The sequence below is a fragment of the Cydia strobilella genome, chromosome 4, assembly GCF_947568885.1.
Source record: "Cydia strobilella chromosome 4, ilCydStro3.1, whole genome shotgun sequence".
Taxonomy (NCBI): domain Eukaryota; kingdom Metazoa; phylum Arthropoda; class Insecta; order Lepidoptera; family Tortricidae; genus Cydia; species Cydia strobilella.
Window position 1 is genome coordinate 12,232,347 of NC_086044.1, and position 22,561 is coordinate 12,254,907.

The window sequence follows — 22,561 nt, forward strand, 5'->3', positions numbered from 1 at the left end:
TTACACAAACGAATGATAATGAAATCAAAATGTTTATTAGAAAATAATAATATTCGATTCTCATAAATATTTACAAATATTGATCTTAGTAATGTGGCAACACGACATAGGTATCTAATCTTCGGTAGATAAAATAACTCTGACGTTTGCCTTACGTTTTAACAACGTATGTACGTGGACTCGTGGACGGGTGACGAATGCGTTGAGTAACGATTGAAAAAGCGAAACCTTCGGCTACTGCCAACTTTCACCCATTTGAATGCGAGTGTCAACTGAATTTATTTGCGGTAGGTTGAGTTACCCAAAGGCGTTAACAATATGGGAAGGTGAGTGCTTAATTAGAATTTAAAAAAGGCTACGTTTTTAGGGTTCCGTACCCAAAGGGTAAAACGAGACCCTATTACTAAGACTCCATTGTCCGCCGCATGTCCGTCTGTCTGTCACCAGGCTGTATTTCATGAACCGTGATAGCTAGACAGTTGAAATTTTCACAGATGACGTAGGTATTTCTGTTGCCACTATAACAACAAATACTAAAAACAGAATAAAAAAATATTTAGGTGGGGCTCCTATACAGCAATAGTTATTTACGATACAAGTGCGGAAAAGAGGAAATTCGAAACGAGTGGCGATAAATTAAAACACGACCGCAGGGAGTGTTTTAAATCGACACGAGTTGCGAATTACCTATTCGCACGTGTATCGTACAACGTTTTACAGTACATATGGCCCTTTAAACTTTCGACATATGCACGAAAAGTGCTATTTGACGCACTAGTGCGAGAAAGTAGCACCATATGTACTGTAAATGTGATTTTTTTTGCCATTTTTATCGTCAGTCCGACTCGCACTTGGCCGGTTTTATTTTGTATTTGTCGCTATTTGGGATTTAACGCATGCGCGTTTCATGGTGGGGACTTGATCTAGACACGGGGCAGCGTGTCAAACCAAGTTCAAAGGGAGATAACTGGCGACGCAGCGGCCGTGTGTTACACGAACCATTTGGAGCCACTTTTGACCCCTGCGTAACTCAATAGTAGATTGTATGACTAGGGAATAAAACGATTCATTTTAGGCGAGGTGTGTATATAGCTACCCGTGCCGGAACGGCGAGAGTCGATAGGCACATTATAAACTCTACTTTTCACTTTGAATAAAAAAAACAACAGGTAGGTACTTATTTTATATTTTATGAAATATTAAAAGTCGAAATCAAAAATATGTATACATATTTTCCCTAGGGACTAAAATACGATTTTTGCCCCGCTTTGCAGGTCTAATATGAAGCACTTTTAGAGCATGAGAAGTGAAAAATCTATTAAACATTAATTAGAACCCATGAAATGAGAGCCAAGTTTAATATTAAGAATAGGTAGGTTTATGCTTCGTCGTCGTGCTTGGGATGTAATTAAGTTTCAGGATCTCTCTGCGCTAGTCTTTATACCAACAAACTAAATTTTAGAAAAGTAACATAGACAAATATAATATAGCGTGTACGTAAAAACTAGCCGAGTCCAATTACAATCCAAGCGAAGTAGAACTTGGCATCCATATAGATCTCAATTCTTTTTCCGGCAAAGTCAACAACGATGCATACCTATTCTTAAAAACTAAAACAACAAATACTTGAACTTGGCTCTCATTTCACATTTATGTTTTTGACGGGATGTTATAATACAGGAATTACAGGATACAGGAAGAGGATTTGAATAGAGGCTTCAAAATTGTCAAGAAATATTTTGTATAGGTACTATTTCTGGTCACGCTTATGGCGCGTTGTTGTTATTCCGAACATTATTATTTCAAGGTTGCGCGGCCGTCGCAGGAAGGTTGCGTAGTGGGGCTCCTCGGTATCGGTAGGCGTCATTCCACGGCTAGCCGTCTCTCTTTCGCACCAAGCTCCAGCCAGTCCAGTTCTGTTCGGTACTTGGCATTTGATGAATACCTAATTCGCCGCAGTGTGTACATTACTTTTGATTGTCATTTATTTAGTTGATGTATCTCTTATTAACTTATGGTAATTGTCGGAACAAACTAATTTATTATCGGCTATTTAATAAAGACTTGTACCGTCACATTCTAGCCATATGTGGCGTTCCATGCCTAAAGGGTCCTTATGCTCCATGTAAGGACCCGTTTCTCTGATGGAAAGCCACATATTACTTAAGCATGAAAAACACTATTTGCCATCCAATATGATCCAATCTACTAAAATATTAGTTGAAAAAGAAAATTTGTGTCGTAGTGATTTAGACGAGATTTTTTAATATTGTTGATTATGATATGAAGAATGCAGTAAAATGAACATAAAATTAGTAAAATGACGAGCGAAGCGAAACCGTAAAATCACTTGACAACCAGATTGTGGAACGAAAAAAATGTGACGTAACTAAACGGAACTCTTTCTCGTTGGGCTTAAAAGTAGGTAACATAAGATTTTGATTTTTTTCGCTGTATGATTGAGAAATATCGAAATGTATTAATGAGCCAATATCACGTATGTCTATCACTACATAGTACATATAAGCTGCTGAGGGTTAAGTTTATATTTAACGATTAGGCTCGTCAATTAAACCGATCTGGAAAAAGACATCATGTGTAGCATAATAGTAATTTAACTAATTTATATCATGCCGAGTTTCAACCACATTGACAATTTGATTATGTAAGAAAAAAATGCTGCATATGTTAAACACGTTGTGATCATGAGTCACGCTCATTGTGTACTTAAGTAATCAAAACATAAAGTGGTCTTGTAAATGTTTATCGAGGTTGATGTGCAGAGAAGGCCGGGCTAATTGAAGAAAGTCGAGCCTATGGTTTCTCAATTTTACAGTTTACTTATTACGTTTTGTTTCAGTCAATATTAGGTATGCTTTTATTACATATTTGGTTAAGCAGGGACGAGTAATATTAGTCTGGCTATCCGTATATTGTGATGTTCCTATATTGTACATGTGCGTCAATTTAGCAAGACGTATGTTGTGTGAGTTGTGACACTATAATATAAACTTAAACATTTATTTATAACGGTTCTTAAACTTTAGTTAGTGAAACTGAAGTTAAGAGAAACAGAGGTAAAAATTTCTAATAAAATAGGGATATTTTCATTTGTCCTCACTTGGAATTTACAGGTGAACTGTATACAATTGACCTAGTGCTCGCCGATAAATCCCAAGCGGGGACAAATGGAATAGCCCCAGGATATTTATTATCCTTCTTAAATATCGCTAAAGTGACGCTATCTATAACAAGCTCTGTATCTCGAAGGAACACAAATATGTATAAAGGTAGCCGTTATTATTATTGTGTCTCTTGTTCACGCATATGTAGCTTCGTAATAGTGAATGATAATTAATTTAAAAGTTGTTTGTTTGCTGCTTCCGTAGAGTCGATTCCTGTGACCTCCAACTGGGAGACACATGGAGGGGGATGCAAGGCAAGATGAGCGTGACAGCGCCGGTTAAGAAGATAAAGAGAAAGTCAGACAGTAAACCACAGTCGCAAGTGTACGTATCCAGCGTTATGTGCTCGTTCACCGATACATCACCGACAATAGGGTTGCCATCATGAACATGCTACATTCATACTACATTCCACTAGAACCCCCATCAATCAATATAAATTCTTCATGAAACATTAATTGTTAAACAAAAATTATGTGCCCCAGACGCTACGCGCTATACATATAATTCTTAGGATTAGTTGTCAAGCGGACCCGAGGCTCCCATGAGCCGTGGCAAAATGCCGGGATAACGCGAGGAAGATGACAATACGGTATATCCGACTGGTATAAAACTATTACCAAAGTCAAAGCTTAGAAGTAAATGAAAAATTACCAGTAGATAGTAATAGAGAGCATTAAGATGATAAAACATGAAGATTAATAATTATTGACGTTGAATGACAGCGTGGCGTTTTGGGCACGGGTTTCCTTTCGACGTGGTTGGACGTTTTTGTTTTATCGATCATTTACCCAGTTTTTAATAACATGTTTGTAAGGTATTTATTTTAATTGTTAATATAAAGATTCTCCCACGACTACATATTAAATTCTGGAATTACCGGTCCATAGTTTTGTTTGAAGTCTGAGTCAGAGTCGGATTCACTAATGCACCACTGCGTCTGAAAAAGCTCAACTATCTGTTTGGGCCTCACCAGTTCTATTTACTATTATAATTTGTTAAGTTCTATAGTATTCAAAACGCTAATTTTCATACGCATTGCATTGACGCTCCTCAGGTCGGTTTAGCGGTCGGCCTCGTAATACTGGCCTGGCCGTCAGGAGGCAGCTCAGACTTGTCTAGTCATTTCATATAAATGCGTGAACTATCAATTTGAATTTGTCGTTTCGAATACTTTATTGACTGAAAATGAGTTTAGTTCCTACAAGGATAATTGAATACTTACATCTAAAAATGTATTTATTTCTTTCTTGTAGATTGCTCCATTCGCTAATTTAAAGAAACAGTCGTTAGATTATTTATTTGAATTAAAAACTTGACAGAAGACAAGTGGTCTATGCATTAATGTAAAACTCTCATTAAGCATGTATGTTGTCTATTCTTTACATTTCCAAGCAGTCGAAAATAGTACATTTCGATGCTAGTGTGGAAAGTATGTCATTACTTCATGAGTACCGAGATATCTTGGCACGAGCCGTAGGCGAGTGGCAAGACTCGGGACGAGTGAAGAATGACATTTCTGCACGTGTATCGAACGACGTTTTTTAATACAGTTGCGAAAAAATAAGAAAAACAACAAGTAAGGAATTCGAAACTTTTATATTATTAATTCTGTGACATCATTGACATTGACATTATGAAGAGGTGTTTTTTTGCTTTTATTCGACTAGAATGGATTTTGTTATTATTATTGAACTCACTTCAATGAAAGTTTTTTTTTTTCAAATGCATGTTCTATAAGACAGAAACAATTGTAAATATAAAACATTGTAAACTATTATTACCTAAATATCGTTATTTACGATTATTTGTGTATCTTTTATTTATAAAAACAATATCGAATGTTGTCTTTGGAAACTTAAAACATTCTTGCAGTAAGAAAATACGCCTCTTCTTTGACAGGCGTTCCGTTCCATTCAGACAACTTATTAAGAATGGTTTTTCAACATTAAAAAATAAACGTGTTATAATACTTATAATGATGAAGAGGTAAGTAATAAAATATGAAATATGCATATTTTTCGTATTCTTACATTAACAGTAGGTTTTTATGTTGATTACGACGTTTAAAGGAAACTAATATTAACACTCATCAATAAGTAGTCATGAATTGGAACAAGTAAAAATTTAAAAATTTTGGAAAAGTAAAAAGCACTAGTTCGCGAAAACCAACTTACCGCACGCTAAACAGCCACGATAAGTAGCACTTTTTGAGCAACTGTATTAAAAAAAAGGTTTCAGGTCTCAATTTTCATTTTTAAATAAAAGTAATACTAGTAGCAAAGATAGATAAAACTCCGTAATAGATGGATACAGTCTAAGGAAAAAACGTGCCTCGAAAATCAAGAAAATTTGATTCTCGGTCAGATGGCGCCACTATCTACCTCGCGTACTCTCGAATAGATGGCGTTGACGGTTTCGTTTGTTATTTAACAATTTTAACCCATATCAGTGAAAGAACATGGGTCAAAATAATAAAATAATAATTATTGCAAATAAAAAAAAACATTTATCCATATATAAATACATTTTTTGATATTTTTATTTTTAGTTTTAATCGTGTGTCGATAGATGGCAGTGAATTTACTGTGGCTACAAAATGTACTATGACAGTACCGCTTTATCCTATTATATCCTCTTTGTTAGTACTTACTATATATGTAACAGTAGAACTACCAAGGATATCGGATACCAGTCAAAGCTCACTAAGAGCCACATACTTATCTTTCGCATACTAATTATCAACCAAACGGTTTACCCATAAACAATTCAAATGAGTTTAATAACGTCAATGTACCTACCCGTTGCATGTAGTTGGAAGAAACCCGATACCTACTGGTGTTTATATAAATATGTTGCCTAAATAATAGGGTTGTTGACACATGTTGAATTTGATAACCTAGTTAAATATATATAAAATAAGCAATTTATCATAATAAATTGGAAATTTAAAAAATATATGGGAAAAATAATAAAATACAAGCCCTCAAACTTTCAAAATTTGTTTTTTTTTTTAAACTTCCAAAAAGAAAAAAAAGGTACAATTCGATTCCTTAAATTTTATTATAAAAAATATTATATAGCGGCAATATACATAAACGCTATGTTTCACCCACAAAATCGCAATTTCCTTGTTTTCCATACATCGAAACGGTTTCTAAGCAATAGCGACGTTTCATCGTGACGTCATGATGTGTTTATTGCCATTCTGTTAGAAGCGTTTCGTCAGTGAAGTGCGATTGCCAGACTTTGACTATCATTTGTGACTTTGGTATTGCTTTAAGACAATGGGCCCCCACACAGACATTTGATCCTCAAAACAAACCTGATCGACTGATACCATTAATAAAAAGGCCATGCCAGGATAAGCTAAGTGAATCTGCCCTCAGTGAGTTTTGGCATGTAATTTTTTTCTTTGATGATGTGGCTTTCTATTAGTCACAAGTATGCAAAACTTCAGCCCCACCAACTTTATAGTTTTTGTAAAAAAAAAAACGAAATATGATCTTTCTTCATTTTTTTTCTAGCCAGCCGATTTTGACGTGCGTAAATTATATGTCATCAATTAGAGGATATGTTGCTGATCGCTGTACAAAAAAAAATCAAAATCAAATACATTTTTTTAAATGTATATATTTTTTTTCAAAGTACTTTCACGTCAGCGACACCTCCAAGTTTTTCACCAAAGCTAGCCTCTTTAATAAGCTACACAAAGAATGTATTTACTTAATTTTATCTGTGGTAGAAGAAGGTGTTTTTATTTATTCAATACATCACTATACATTTTCTATACCCGCTCGTTAAAACTAATCGATTAAAAACTTTAGAGAAACGTGCATGTTCATTATAAACCGCGGGCCAGACATATAATATGATATTTTTTAAGTGACGTCTATTCAGCGTCTATTACAATAATTGCGTATAAGATAAACAAGTACCTAGTCCCCAACATGTCTGCAGGTAGTCAGCCATGTAATCCAAGTAAGTATATCCGATAAATATCCGAAGTTTATGTGAAAAACTGGCACAGAAGGAACGTATTAATATAATTTTTTAATAAGTGCAGGCCAGTGTTTATTATGAACATGCACGTTTCTTTAAAGTTTTAAATCGATTAGTTTTAACGATCGGGTATAAAAAATGTAGTGATGTATTCAATTAAAAAAACACATTGTTCTACCACAGATAAAATTAAGTTAATACATTTATTTTGTAGCTTATTAAAGAGGCTAGCATTTGTGAAAAACTTGGAGGTGTCGATGACGCGAAAGTACTTTTTTCAAAAAAAAAAAAAAACAATTGCATTTTTTTTGTACAGCAATATATCCTATAATTGATGTCATATAATCGTCATTACTATATGCACAATATGGTACACTACATAATTCCGAAAAATAATATGCCGAATTTCAGAATGCCGAATTTTATTATTCCGATTTTTAAATGCTCGACCTATCAAAATTCCGACTGTCGTAATTACGAATGATGAAAATCACGAAGATTTATATTTCCGAAAAGCCGAATTTTGTAAATTCCCAACCACATAATTCCGATGGTGAAAAACGCCGTATTTAACATTTACGATTTTTGAATTCACGAATTCCGAATTGCCATTATTCCGAATTTTTTAATTCCGAATTGACGTTATTCCTATTTTAAATATCCCAATTTTTAAATTAGAATCACATATTTTTGAGCCATTTGTCTGGATCGATATTTTTGCGTTCGACTGTATTACAAAAAATATATTTGAATTAAAAAGAAAATGACGTGAAAAAAAATCCACATCATTTTGTCACATCCATTTTCTGTAAGCAGGTCCCTTTTGTGGGGGTTGCAGTTCTAACCTAACCTAAACCTACTTCTCTAAAAACAATTCTTTTTAGTGGGGGTCGCCGTTCTAACCTAACCTAACCCACTTTTCTGGCAACAGTTCGTTTTCTTGAGGGTCGCAGTTCTAATCTAACGCACTTTTCTGGCAACAGTTCGTTATATTGAGGGTCGTAGTTCTAACCTTACCTAACCCACTTTTCTGGCAACAGTTCGTTTTCTTGGGGGTCGCAGTTCTAACCTAACCTAACCCAATTTTCTGGCAACAGTTTGTTGTTGTGGGGGTCGCAGTTCCAACCTAACGTAACCGACTTTTCTGGCGACAGTTCGTTTTCTTGAGGGTAGCAGTTCTAACCTAACCGACTTTTCTGGCAACAGTTCGTTTCCTTGGAGGTCGCAGTTCCAACCTAACGTAACCCACTTTTCTGGCAACAGTTCGTTATCTTAAGGGTCGCAGTTCTGCCGAATTTATTTATGCCGAATTTTTATGCCAAAACTATTTTATGCCGAATTTTAGAATGCCGCCGAATTTAACGTGATGCGGCACGACAGGCACCCGTTATAATTACTAAAATGTGAGTTTTTATTTGAATATCAGGAATTTCATTTTTCCGACCTTACAAAAGACCGAATTTCTTAATTCTGAATTACTAAAACGTGTCTTCATTTGAATATCACGAATTTCATTTTTCCGACCTTACGAAAGACAGAATTTCTGAATTCCGAATTATTTTATTTCCGATCGGACAATGGTTTTTTCGGAATTTAAGAATTCGGAAAAACAATTTTTCGGAAAAGTGTTAAATCGTAACTTTAAGCTTTCGGTCAAATGACAATCGGATTTTAAATTTTCGGAAATAGCACATTCGTGATTTTCTTCCATCGTGTTTTTAAAAATCGTAATTTTGATATTTCGGTGTATAAAAAATCGGGATTATGAAAATCGTGCTTATAAATTTCGGAAAAACATATTTCGGAATATTTGGGTGTTCCCCCGCACAATATACGTGACGTACGTCAAAATCGGCAGGCTAGAAAAAAAATAGAAGTAAGATCATAATAATTATTTCTTTTTTTTATACAAATAACTAAAGTTTGGGGGGGCTGAAATTTTGCATACGTGTTACTAATAGTTACTAATCCACATAATGTTACTAATCCACATCATCAAAAAAAAATACAAGCCAAAACTCGCTGGGGGCAGATTCACTTAGCTTATCCTGGCATGGCCTATGTAAACTACCTTATTCGTGGTCTATTGAAGTAATTATTTCATTGAACTTAACTTTAAAATCGCGTAGTGGTCTAATGGGGTTGGCAACTGTCAAAGGTTTGCAGAGATGGCGCCATCATAGCTTGCCCCTTTTTCTATGAAATTTGGCTTAAAGGGCTGGCATCCAGGGCATTAAATAAACAAAAATTTGACACAATTCTAGGGATTGACAGGGCAAGCTATGCTGGCGCCATCTGCTAATTATTTCGACCGGCCAACCCCATTAGATACTTTAATTCCAAGTTGTCATGGGTTTTGATTCCTACCTTAGTTATTATGCTAATAATAAAATAATAAAGTCGTAATTTCATAGCAGACGGCCCTGCTGAATAAAACATGATAGTATGGGGTAGCGCATTGTGTAACAGTTAGGGCCGGGCCGTTAAGATAGTTTAGTCGAAATGTGTGTCGAAAGGGTGTGAAAAAACGAAATTATGAAGTTCCGTCAGCTTTAAGTGGTAAAGCTGCGCGTGTTCGATTTTCGTTACTTCGTATTATTCTCGTTTATTCTTAGGAATCGTATAGCTAGTATTGATAATGTTGAATGTTTGAATATCCGCATGATTCGCGTCAGTTTCATGTAAGTTTGTACATATCTCAATATCTAAAAACACCTTTTCTTTTCCAGAAATAAGTGTATCAACGAGAAACGGCGTCGGGAGCTCGAGAACGAGACCATAAATCAGTTGGAAGAGCTCCTGGGCACGTGCCTTGCGGAGGTGAAGCAGCCAGACAAGAACGGCATCGTTCGCGAGGCCACTCGCCAGATCCAGGAGGTGCTGAACCGGCGCCGCGAGTGCCCCGGCGAGTGTCCGTTGCGCGCGCGCCTCGAACCCGTACAGGCGGGGGAGGTCAGCTCTACGCAGCCGCAGCCGCCGCCTCCAGGACACCACTACTCTGAGACCACTACACTTATTGAGGTACATTCAGCAGCGAAGTTGCTAAGCGGGCGAGGTGTTCAAAATGATCTCGACGCGATTTTATTATTAACAGAATAAGAGCGTGCAAGGTATTTTTGAACATCTCACCCGCTTAGCAACTGTCCGATCAGCGGCGATCAGTGAGAAGCGCATGGGCAAGGTTTTCTTTCACGGGCGAGAGTTGTCGCAGTATCATGCGCGAAAAAATTGTAGTCGCTACTAAATTGGTTCTGATACTTACGGCCCGTGGCACCTAGGTAACAGTCTGTAATCGTAATTAAACTAATTAAGTTCGAATATAATTTATCGAATAGAAGTTCACTATGTGTTTTGGTGCAACAGGAATTTACAGCCTTTTCTTTATGTCATATATTGTTGAACTGGGCACACTTTTGCTCTATGTAGCCAATATATGTAACGAGGTACGTTACATTGGCCACATAGCCCTCTCCCTTTCTCCTATTATGTGTTTTATCTAAATCTTATTGTTTTCCACTATCTGATGCGACGTGCTATCTACACTGGGTTCCCCACTACGAAGTCATTAACGGAAAGTACGTTTATTATTGTACATAAAAAGTTAGGATTGGTCCGCGCACCGAATTGGTCAAAAGTTTTAATTTCTTGTGATTAACAATGTCTACGTAAATAACATGTACATAATGCCAATTGTTTTCTTAAATAAAATATATGTAAATGCATGTCATTACTTACTAAAAACAATGTTTACACAGTAAAGCACAGTACTCCATCTATGGTTACCTAGCGTATGCCGCATAGTAGGGGGATAGCCTCGTAGCTTAGTAACAGTCACTTAAAAGAGGTTGTTGTTGCCACGCACTTCAGAGGCATCCGTTGCGTTCCACTGACGTTGTTTAACTGACTTCATGTTACCGATACCTATAATTATGCGACTCATTTATTTTCTTCGAATGCCATAGGAACAATTACCTTGCTTATTCCTCGCATTCAAGTCGGGGCATGGTTCGGCTTTAGATGTTGATGTTGACTAAACAGGAAAAAGGAAAATAAACTATCATGCTTACTCGTCATATACCCAGTTCGTGGAGCTCAAGTTGTGGGGTAAATTATCTATTAAGTACTAATCACCTCCTAAAATAGAAATACATATCATAAAACATGTTAAAATATACACGGTAACAAAAAAATAAGTGCATTCCCGTTGCCAGGGAGGTTTTGGGATTATACTGAGCAACTTTTACTATGGGACCAACCCCGAAAACGAAAAAAAAAAATTTTGGCTGTTTCATACATTTTGGCTGGTCCATTTTCTATGGGAGGGTTAATTTTTTCCACTTGAAAATACATGACAATGAAAACTGTCTATTTGTTTTGCGGTTTTCGAAATAAATTGATTTTTTGTTCCTGTTCCATACAAAAATCATACTTGACACTTTATGCCAAAACGTCCCAAATCCGAAAGTTACCATAACAATGCTGGGCAAAACCTATTTCAATAAAAAAAAACCGGGCAAGTGGGCGTCGGACTCGCGTTCCACAATTTCATTACACAATTTAAACAATGTATTTTTTATATGAAACGCGAGTGAAATGTCTTTAAAAAACTCGTAGAGGTAGGATCAAAAACTAAGTAATGAACTCCGACTCACGCTTCACTGCACATTTCTAATAGGTTTCCTCTAATCTATAGGTAAAGGACTATTGTATTTTGCTCACAAATAATACAAAAGGTAATCACGGTCTATATCCCGGTCAATATAAGTCTAACTTCTAAACTGTTTATCCTAAAATTATAAAAAATATGTATTTGAGATTCTCACAATGAGCTCTTTCATTTGATACGTAACACGATATAGTTTGAAAAATATATATTATATTCTTTAATTTTCTCATTTCTCATTTCTCATGAAAATAAATAAAAAATAAAATAAAATATTTTTTTATTCAATAACCAAACAGTTTTGTGGCCCCCATGTTTAAAATTCATTTGCTTGCGTTACATGTCCGTCTTTTGGTCACAAACTTACATATTATACCGAACTTAATTGTTCCAGTACTTTCGGAGAAAATAGACTGTGACAGACGGACAGACAGATAGACGCACGAGTGATCCTATGAGGGTTCCGTTTTTCCTTTTGAGGTACGGAACCCTAAAAAATGAAAATAACAACTTTGGCCAATGTCAATGAGAGCCGAATTTCAGCCCACAGTGGATCGGCAAGGTCACGACCGCTATCGATTATCGAAATATCTTTCGATGTACTATAAAGATACGGGTGGAAATGACTTTTAGGCCCTACTTAACATGCTTCGATCATGCGCTGTAGCTTGTAGTGTTTGTAAATACTGGATGGATTACTCTACTTGTATGTTCAGATTTAGAATAAAATTTCATCTAGGAATACTTTTTAGGGTTCCGTACCTAAAGGGTAAAAATGGGACCCTATTACTAAGACTCCGCTGTCCGTCCGTCTGTCCGTCTGTCACCAGGCTGTATCTCATGAACCGTGATAGCTAGACAGTTGAAATTTTCACAGATGATGTATTTCTGTTGCCGCTATTACAAAAAATACTAAAAACAGAATAAACCCCATACAACAAGTGTGATTTTTTGCCGTTTTTTGCGTAATGGTACGGAACCCTTCGTGCGCGAGTCCGATTCGCACTTGGCCGGTTTTTTTCTTTCAAATAGCGAATTTACACTTAGCGAAAAGCTGGAGTCAGGTTATGTTTTCCTTACTTTAGTAATTTTAATAATACTGGCATATATTATTATCGACTATCTGATTGAATTTGCTTTTTAAATATTATAATAAAAATAAATAAAATAAAATTCATTTATATCAGACAATTGAGAATCGATATTTTCATAATTAAATTTTTATTCAACATCACAGGAAATGGCAGAGTTAACAAATAGCGTAATACATTTTTTACAGATAAACCTTAAATTTAGACTTAAAAAACCAAGAAATTGAGTTGCACATATCAGAGAGAAATATTCATGCGTGTTAAATAGGAGCTTGCCTCAATATAATGTTGCAGTGTATTTACTACAACGCAACGCAACGGTGTGAATATCCATATCCATAAATATCGGATCAGATGCGTATTTCGAAAGTTTATTTTACTGACGAAAATTCAACGCTCAACAGCGAATCATATCGAAATAGTTCTTTGGAAAATCGATGGAATTAAAAAAAAACAAAATTACTGTCTCTCCCTCTTTTTCTTTAAATGTTTATATCTGTACCAATATTTAGTTTAGTCCACTATGCATCTTTTTATATTGGATATTTTTGTAATTACTAATTTTTTTCTCTTTTCAGGCTCTAAAGCACTACACGAGCAGTCTTGGTTGGGTTTTACTGGAAATTAATTCAGAAGGAAAAATCGTTTGTGTAACCGAGAATATTAAAGACTTCATTCTGCAGGACAGAACCGAGTTATACAAAAAATCTATATTCTCACTGTTGCATGCCAGGGATCATGCAAAAATAAAGCCCTTGTTGAAGAATATACAAAGTTTCGGCTGGTCCGCAGGTGACACCGACAAGTTTCAAGCTATTCAAGCCCGACTCGCCATACACAATTCGAATGGGACAGACAACGCTGAGTAAGTACTAACTAAACTTTAAGAACATATTCGCAATAGGCTCACAGTCGGACTTGAAACTCTATTCCTCCTCTCGTGATTATTTCTATAGGAATTAGCAGTATTTCTATAGAACTTGACGTTCTACGCAGCCTTTAATCGACATCAGATCTTGAGATGACTATTGTCAGAAATGATTCAGCGAAATAATTGTAATTGTATGCAAAACACAATATAAATTTATATAAATAAATAAATTATATAAATTATTATCTATATAAATTATTTATTTGCATATTGAGATAAACACTAGGGCTTCCTATGTCGACGATAGTTGGTTATGACTATCGATTAAATATTTTGCAATATCATTCTGATGTAGTTGAGCGATATGGGGTCGATTACGTTTTAGTATTGCTGAAGTCATTTTCAATATTTAATTTTCCTCTCTTCTTTCTTACTGAATTACCATAAGTATGGAAAAATGTCTATAGCAATGAAATTTAGGATTTATTACTACAAGGAATTTTCAAAAGTAGCGTAATTTATGGATCTGGTTTTTAAAATCGAATCAGACGCTATGAAATTAGAATCACCTCGTAATTCGTCAGGATTGTTGCTGGGACCTCTACAAAAAGCTAGTTTTAAATATTATATTTATAATTGCTGTAAAAATTCCGTCAAAAAAAAAGTCATTATGCAAGGTTTTATCACAATTTTCGTAATGCGTAACAAGAGTTGGTCGGTTGAGCTTTGCTTTTCAAGACGCTTGCACAACGATTGGCAATCGCGAGACAATGACTTGGTCAATCCGCCGACGGTGTAAATAAATGATCCGTCCTATCTTTTTGTTGTTGACGATGACGTTTGGAGACCGCGTGCTCACCATGATTATGAACTTTTACGTATGGTTGTGAATGGTTGAAATTGACGTCATGCATAAGTCATGTGTATGACGTCAATAAAAATACCTACATATTTCAGTGAAAGTTAACTTTTTACAAATCTTTATCAAATTGTACTTACGAAACACGTTGGTTATTAAAGCGTAGAATGGGCGATATGGTGTTACTAATGTTGTTGTGTTTTGCATACAATTACAATTATTTCGCGGAATCATTTCTCACATATTTTATTCCAGTTCGTACAGAAAATATGGGCAATTCTTTTGGTGGATCACTTAAACTGTTTAGGTTTACGTTTCTTTTATAAGTTTCCTTAATACAGCCATTCTCAAAGTGTGCTCCGCGGACACCTGGAGCCCTAGGTGGGCCCAAAGCCTCTGTTGGGGCTCCGCGAGAATACTTATAATATTAAAAAAAAAAACAGCATTTCTATAGGTATATCTGGTCCACAGTGACAAACGATTTTTATTTTATTTGGGTCTCCGTCAAATATTTCGCTTACCAAAAGGGTTCCGTCACCAAAAAAGTTTGAGAACCGCTGCCTTAAGATGTTGGTTGATTTATGTTATCGTTATCGACTATCCAAAAAATGACTCATGACAATGTGTATTAGAATAAAGAATAACGACCGTAGTTAAAGTCGTTCTTCTTACAGCTATGTTCAGTAAGTTATTTCTTTAATTAGTGAAATATACAGACAAAATACGTGTAAATAAGTACGGTCCGTGGTCATTAACTACTAACTCCATCCCGCGTCGGTTATCCGGAATTACTCTCAAGGCGGTGTTCCACACGCCGCACCGGTGTGCGAGAGGGAAATCGTTATAACCTTGTGATATAGTAGTTTTTCTCAAACATGCAATGAATTATTGATATTATGTTCTTCATATTAGGCTGGGAAGTATCACGTCTCAGGGGCGGCTAGACGAGAGGTCTGTAATGTAATTTCATACAAAGCCTAAACCGGGAAAGTGGCTCTTTTTTAATTTTTATTTCACATATATTAGTAACACAGCATCAATATTTGCTTTTTGGTTCGGAATGACATTCTGCCAAACGCCTATTAAAAAAATAAAATAAACGATATTTGATATAATATTGTCTTCGGTTACCGCGATAGTTACTCATGAAATAAAAGTATGAAAACGGATTATATCGCGTATATTGAATTTATAATACATCCCGACGTTTCGAACCCTTTACACCACCCGTTGACCACAAACGCTGTAAAGGGTTCGAAACGTCGGGATGATTATAAATTCAATATACGCGATATAATACGTTTCATAGTTTTATTACATGATGTTTTATATATTTTGCAGTTTTACAAACAAAAAAAAAACGTTATTGACAAATTTCAATAGGGCTGGTCACTATTTCGCGCAGCGCATCAGCATAGCTATACAGCGCGGAAATGCGGCCAGCTACCACACGACCAAGACCTAGGTCAGATTTTTTATTTGTAAGTTTTTTAGTTTAGGTCATTATGTTTTTAGCTTACTTTATTGTTTTAATAGAAAATAAATGTAGGTACATAATATTGAATTTCAAATGTAACTACAAATAGTACCAGATTTAAAATATTTCATTTCAATATTAGCGGTAAAAATGTCTACTCAAACACGCGTAGGTATTTTTAGGGTTCCGTACCCAAAGGGTGAAAACGGGACCCTATTACTAAGACTCCGCTGTCCGTCTGTCCGTCCGTCCGTCTGTCACCAGGCTGTATCTCATGAACCGTGATAGCTAGACAGTTGAAATTTTCACAGATTTATTTATGTATTTCTGTTGCCGCTATAACAACAAATACTAAACACTGAATAATATAAATATTTAAATGGGGCTCCCATACAACAAACGTGATTTTTTTGCTGTTTTTTTCCGTGATGGTACGGAACCCTTCGTGCGCGAGTCCGACTCGCACTTGGCCGGTTTTTTAATCGTTTTGGAGGTAAAGTTAAACATTTTTCATTCTGTAAGTAATTCTATTGTATTGGAATTATTGTGCGTTGTTGATTGTGTTATTTAATATGAGTTCCGACGAAAATATTAAATGAATACCTTAATTATACTCCATGTTTAAGGCAACGATGTATGTGAAGCATAATAATATCATAATATCAACATAAAAAAAACCGGCCAAGTGCGAGTCGGACTCGCCCACCGAGGGTTCCGTACTTTTAGTATTTGTTGTTATACCGGCAACAGAAATACATCATCTGTGAAAATTTCAACTGTCTAGCTATCACGGTTCATGAGATATAGCCTGGTGACAGACAGACAGATGGACAGCGGAGTCTTAGTAATAGGGTCCCGTTTTTACCCTTTGGGTACGGAACCCTAAAAACTATGTAATCTTAGGTATGTGGCTAAAACTACAGTCAGACGGATGCAAGGCGAAAAATTTAAAGATACATAAATATATCTTGAGAATTTGTGTAATAAATTGATAAACTACATGTGTAAAATATACGATACGTGTGATAAAGATACGTGTGTGTGTGTGTGTGTGTGTGTGTTAGGTATAGGTGGTAGTTATATTTTGTGCCTAGTTTATTTTTAGTGTCTTTAGAAATAAAATATATTTTGTGCCTAGTTTATTTTTAGTGTCTTTAGAAATAAAACTGATTCCGTGGAGATTTCTTTATTTATTTCATTGCATGTTTGAGAAAAGCACTATATACATACATCGGCGTGAAAAGGGGTTGACGGCGTCATAACTATCCGTCTATATGCATTCGGCCGGCATAGGCAACCCCTTACTTCCGAGCCTCTGTGGTAATGTACTATTGTGTGGTGCAGATACGTGGAGGCAGTGATCCACGCGGCGCCGGTGCGCGGCTCGCCGGCGGAGCAGGCCGGCTCCGTCATGTGCGTCATTCGGCGCTGCGAGGACGCGTCGGCCCTGCTCCCCGCGCCCCTGCCCACCGACGGCCCGCCCAGCCGAGCCGACATCCACAACGACCAGATCGTCTTCAGATTGGACTCCAATTTGGTTATCTTAAGTAAGGCTTCGTTATTGATAAACACTTAGAAATAGTACTACGGGTATGTTAGTGACATGTGTGACTATGTCGGCATTCAGATTGTTAATCTTTGGACTTAAATCGGTCACTACCAGCTTCTATTTGTTGCCAAGGCTGGCAGTACTTTTCGCTGGATCAGGGGGGTGTCACTTCGCAGTTTAGGTACATTTGGCCGGCGTGCCTCCCCGAAAGGCGTATGGCAATGAGCTGCCGCTCGACTCGCGCAAAATTGAAAATACATAATTCCTTCGAAACCTAAATCTATAGATATTGTTTTGTTTACGGATGTCTGAATAAACGGAAGAACAAGGAAGCAGAAATAACTTTTTTTTTAATTCCGGACTATATTGACCGACATAATATTTTCAAAAGAATAAGTACATCTGTGACATACCTACTTCCGTGAGAATCGGACATACTATCTCCGGATAAAAAAAATTATGTTTACAGAATCAACGTTTGTAATTCCTACATATTTATCTTAAAAATAATAAATCAGTAGGTATAGGTACAAAAACTTGTCAAGTGACAACCCCGTGCCGGCACTTGCAGCTCGGTCATAAAACTGCGGCGCGCAAAGAAGATTCACGGTTCGTGCGCGGTTATAAGTTTCAATTTTGCTTGCAGGCGGCGAGCATAGGTATAATTTGATACCTAAATCTGACTCTTGTAAAGGAGTAAATTTTCTGTATGGTAGTACTATTAGTTATTCTGTGGCTGGATTGAGATGGTTGGATTTATTTAATTAGTGTCTCTCGATTCTACTGGTCGTGTCTTTAAACGGTTTCGAGAGTTTTAATACTTCCTCTTGAGATTGAAAATAACATAAAATATTAGCTAAACCAGTTTAATCCTACTGACTGCGCGACGTAAACCGTACATCGGTTAAAATTTAACTATTAAATGTTTATTGTTACAGCTTGTGATTTAAGTGGTGTGGAAGACTTAGTCGGTACACGTTATTTGGAACTAATTGATCAAAGTGATCGCGTTCGCGTCGCCGCGCATCTAAAGGGAGCCCCGGGGCTGTCCGCGCCGCCCTCGATCAGCGACCCCTTCCGGCTGCGGCTCAACGAGCGCCGGCTGCGGGTCATCGCGCAGACGCGCATCTTCCGCGCCGACGCCGCCTCTGACGAACACGACTTCATCATGTCCACGCACACCGTGCTCGACGACGACGCGCCGCAAGACGCGGGCCCCGCGCCCTCCGGCGCCGGCGGGCCGTTGCTGCCATCCGCTCCCAACGGCGAGCCCTACCGCCCGACCATGAGCCCCGCCGAATTCATCGCCATCAATGACTTCGACCACGACCAGTGGTTCTCGGTGCCCAACTTCCCGATGGGCGACATGTCCGAGGAGTCGAAGGAGACGAAGGGCAGCCCGTCGCCCGGGCCGCTAACGCCGCTCACGCCGCGCACGCCCGCCACGCCGGGTGACGCCACGTCCACGCCCGTCGGCCCCGCCGGCCCCGCCGACGAGCGCCTGCGCTCGCTGCTCACCAAGCCCGTTTCGGAGGCCTCCTCGGTGGCGTCCGAGAACCGGCTGCTCAAGAACCTGCTGAAGCAGGAGGAGGAGGACGGCACGTCGAGCGAGACGTCGGCGCCGCACACGCCGCTGACACCGCACACGCCGCACACGCCGGCCGCGCTGTCGCCGCACCACTCGCACACGGGGGGCGCGCGCGCGCTGCCGCACAACCCGCACGCGCCGCACGCCCCGCACGCGTCGCACATGCTGCAGTCGCAGATGTCCATGTCGAGTGCGGCGCTGCACACTCTTCAGCCGCCTATTAATAATGGTTCAGAAATTTTATCACGGGTAAGTTTTGCATTAGGATCGTTAACCGACTTGAGATTTTGTATTATTATTATTAATAAGACACCAACGTATTTGTCCTCGTCAGATATTGCACACGAATTCAGACGAAGACGCTGAAGAAAATAGGAGAAATTGTCAAGACGGGAATCGGCCATCACAAGTGTCGCATCCTAGTGCGCTGCTAACCCAACTTTTGGCAAACGGGCCGTCGAATAATGGCCGCACCACAGACCCCGAGCGAGATTACCTCCACGAGAGGCTTCAAGGGGTTAAACGTAAATTTGAGGAGAATAAAGGTTGCCCTACGAGTAATGTTAAAAGGCCGACTTCAGAGGCTCAACAGGTCAGTCTATATCTTATACGATTTCATTCTAATGAGGGTTATCGCGTTTAATTTCGCCGCTAGGGGCGCTAGTGTAGATGGAGGTCTTTCAAAATGTCAAATGCATAAAAGTTTTGGGGGTTTCAAGCTTTTTTATCGGGAATTTTCACTCCTTATTTATAATTGTCTTAAATCTTTGTACATCTTTGATTAATCATGGTAAACAATAGATATAGCTCAATAAATGTTAGTGGTTTAAAAAAAGTGCCAACTAAAATATATGCAAAATTAAACATGTGAAAAAATGGCACATTTAGACGTAAAATACTTTTGTGTATATTAGAACGTATTGATTTTATAAAAATAAGCATAGAAGAATTTTGATGTCTGTTTGTCTGGACCTACATCTACAGTGGCGCCAATTGGTGAGCACAAAAACGGTAGGCCTCATTTATTGCATGTCACATTAGGCTGAAAATTGATACTTTACAATGAGCCACTCAATGTAATCCAAATGTAGACGACTAAACATGCTTTAAATTATTATTTCCTCTATATTTTTTACCTGTCTTCGTAGTTAGGTACACTTCACAAGGTCGATTTCTCTACAACGTTAAGAGGAAAGGGGACGAAGTCACGTGACCGTTTCTCCATACAAACGTAGTCCCCATTTACCACTCCCCCCTCTCTACATATAAACATTATAGAAAATACAATTACGCAATTTCATGTATATTAACCAACAGCTATGCCCGCTAGTTTCATTTTTCTTTAGTTTTTTTTTAAAAAGCTTAATGTTTTTATGGAATTTTATTTTCGCTCCCAACTTTAATAATAATGAAAAAAAAAAAATTAAAAAATGTCAAATAAAGGGGCATACCGCATAACTATGGTCAATATGTGATAAATAGTGTTAAAATATTTTTCATACCAAAATTGTGGGAGGAAAATGGGGACTGTGTTTGCATGGAGAAGAGGTCATCAACTATCGTCTTATTTTTTTTACATATTCGCTTTGATAAATAACTAATAAGATGGATCCCTAAACGGAGTCCACTATATGCCCCCTTTATTACGCAGGTGAGCTCTAGTGCGGTGTCGGCGTCACCCACGTGTTCGTCCTCGGCGACGTCACCGCCGACCTCGAGCGCCGGCATGAGCCCGCTGTGCGCCAAGAACCAGATCCTGGTGTCGCTGTTGGCGCGGCAGCAGACGTCGCCCACCACGCCCATGCCGCTGCCCAACGCGCTGCGCGGCTTCCCGGCGCAGCGGCCGCGTGCGCCGCCGCCGCCCCTGCCGCGCCACCAGGCCACCATCACCAACATGCTCGCCGCTAACAAGTCAGTACCTACCACTACCGCTACGTCCGCTACCGTCCTCCCTCTCCACTTACACTGTTACGTTTCTCTTTTTGGTCGAACCACTTCACAGCGTACCTACTTAAGAATACAAAGCAATTGTCAAGTTTACCGCAAAACACGAAAATGACCACGTAGTTAAAAGTTAGAACCATCTTCGAGGTCCAACGAATTATCGACATCTATGTACAATAGATTACGAGACAAATACTAGATGCCCACCCCTGGCGTGTGCCCGACTGCCTGAGAATGGTAATTTAGAGTAAAGGCCTTTTATCTGTTAGAATGCTGTGAACCGGATTGGCCAAAAAGAAAAAAACCGGCCAAGTGCGAGCAGGGACCGGACATCCCTTTCCGCGATAAAACCCTTTCAATGGGCGTCCCTTAAATACGGCTAACACATTGAGAAAGACTTTCCCTTTTGATCTGCAAGCCCATTCATACCCCTACCTTTGACTAACCCTTATCGAAAAGCTAACCAAAAATAAGGCTAGCCCTTAATAAGGGTTACCCTTATCTTTAAGCGCTTTTTATAAAGGTTTCCCTTTGCGTGAAAGAGACAGGATTAGTATATATCTACGCTAGTGTATGAAAAGGAATGAAAATACGTGCCTAGTCAAAGAACGCCGCCGTCGCCGCCGACGATCGCTCGGATTCGAAGTAATGTGTGCTTTATGAACAAGGTAGACGACTTAAATTAGCACGCTTATATGCTAAAAGGGAAGCACTTTATAAGGCTAACCCTTTATAAGCAATATGCAAGGTGTTGGTGAGCGGATGATAAGGGTTTTGTAAGGGTATTTGGGCTACCGATTACACAAATGTGTGGACACAAATATAAGGGTTTTTAAAAGCAAAATGAAGGGTTTCGTCTGGCAAAGGGTATGGTGAGTTAAGCCTTATGCAATACCCTTATAAAACCCGGATAAGGGATAGCGGGCCGGTCCCTGAGTGCGAGTCGGACTCGCGCACGAAGGGTTCCGTACCATTGCGGAAAAAAATACCAAAAAAATCACGTTTGTTGTATGGGAGCCCCATTTAAATATTTATATTATTCTGTTTTTAGTATTTGTTGTTATAGCGGCAACAGAAATACATCATCTGTGAAAATTTCAACTGTTTAGCTATCACGGTTCATGAGATACAGCCTGGTGACAGACAGACAGACATACGGACAGACGGACAGCGGAGTCTTAGTAATAGGGTCCCGTTTTTACCCTTTGGGTACGGAACCCTAAAAACGAAACACTATACACGAAGGGTCAGTTGCACCAAACCGTCTGTCACCGTTAAAAATTTCGCGAAATTTTATTGTATGGAATCTTCGTAATTCACTGCTAAGTGATG

General features: G+C 38.3%; 1 protein-coding gene across 5 annotated transcripts in view; it reads left to right on the forward strand.

Moving 5' to 3' along the window:
* The window catches only part of LOC134741044 (nuclear receptor coactivator 1-like), a 104,028-nt gene that overhangs the window by 50,488 nt on the left and 30,979 nt on the right, over positions 1-22,561 (forward strand). For 4 of the 5 annotated variants that reach the window (XM_063673791.1, XM_063673792.1, XM_063673793.1 and 1 more), the window contains 7 exons: positions 3,390-3,509; positions 9,917-10,208; positions 13,520-13,806; positions 17,493-17,695; positions 18,636-19,534; positions 19,620-19,877; positions 20,937-21,196. In XM_063673791.1, the coding sequence (XP_063529861.1) occupies positions 3,390-3,509; positions 9,917-10,208; positions 13,520-13,806; positions 17,493-17,695; positions 18,636-19,534; positions 19,620-19,877; positions 20,937-21,196 (2,319 nt within the window). The remainder of the gene's footprint in view (positions 1-3,389; positions 3,510-9,916; positions 10,209-13,519; positions 13,807-17,492; positions 17,696-18,635; positions 19,535-19,619; positions 19,878-20,936; positions 21,197-22,561) is intronic. The other variant, XM_063673790.1, reaches the window with a different exon arrangement.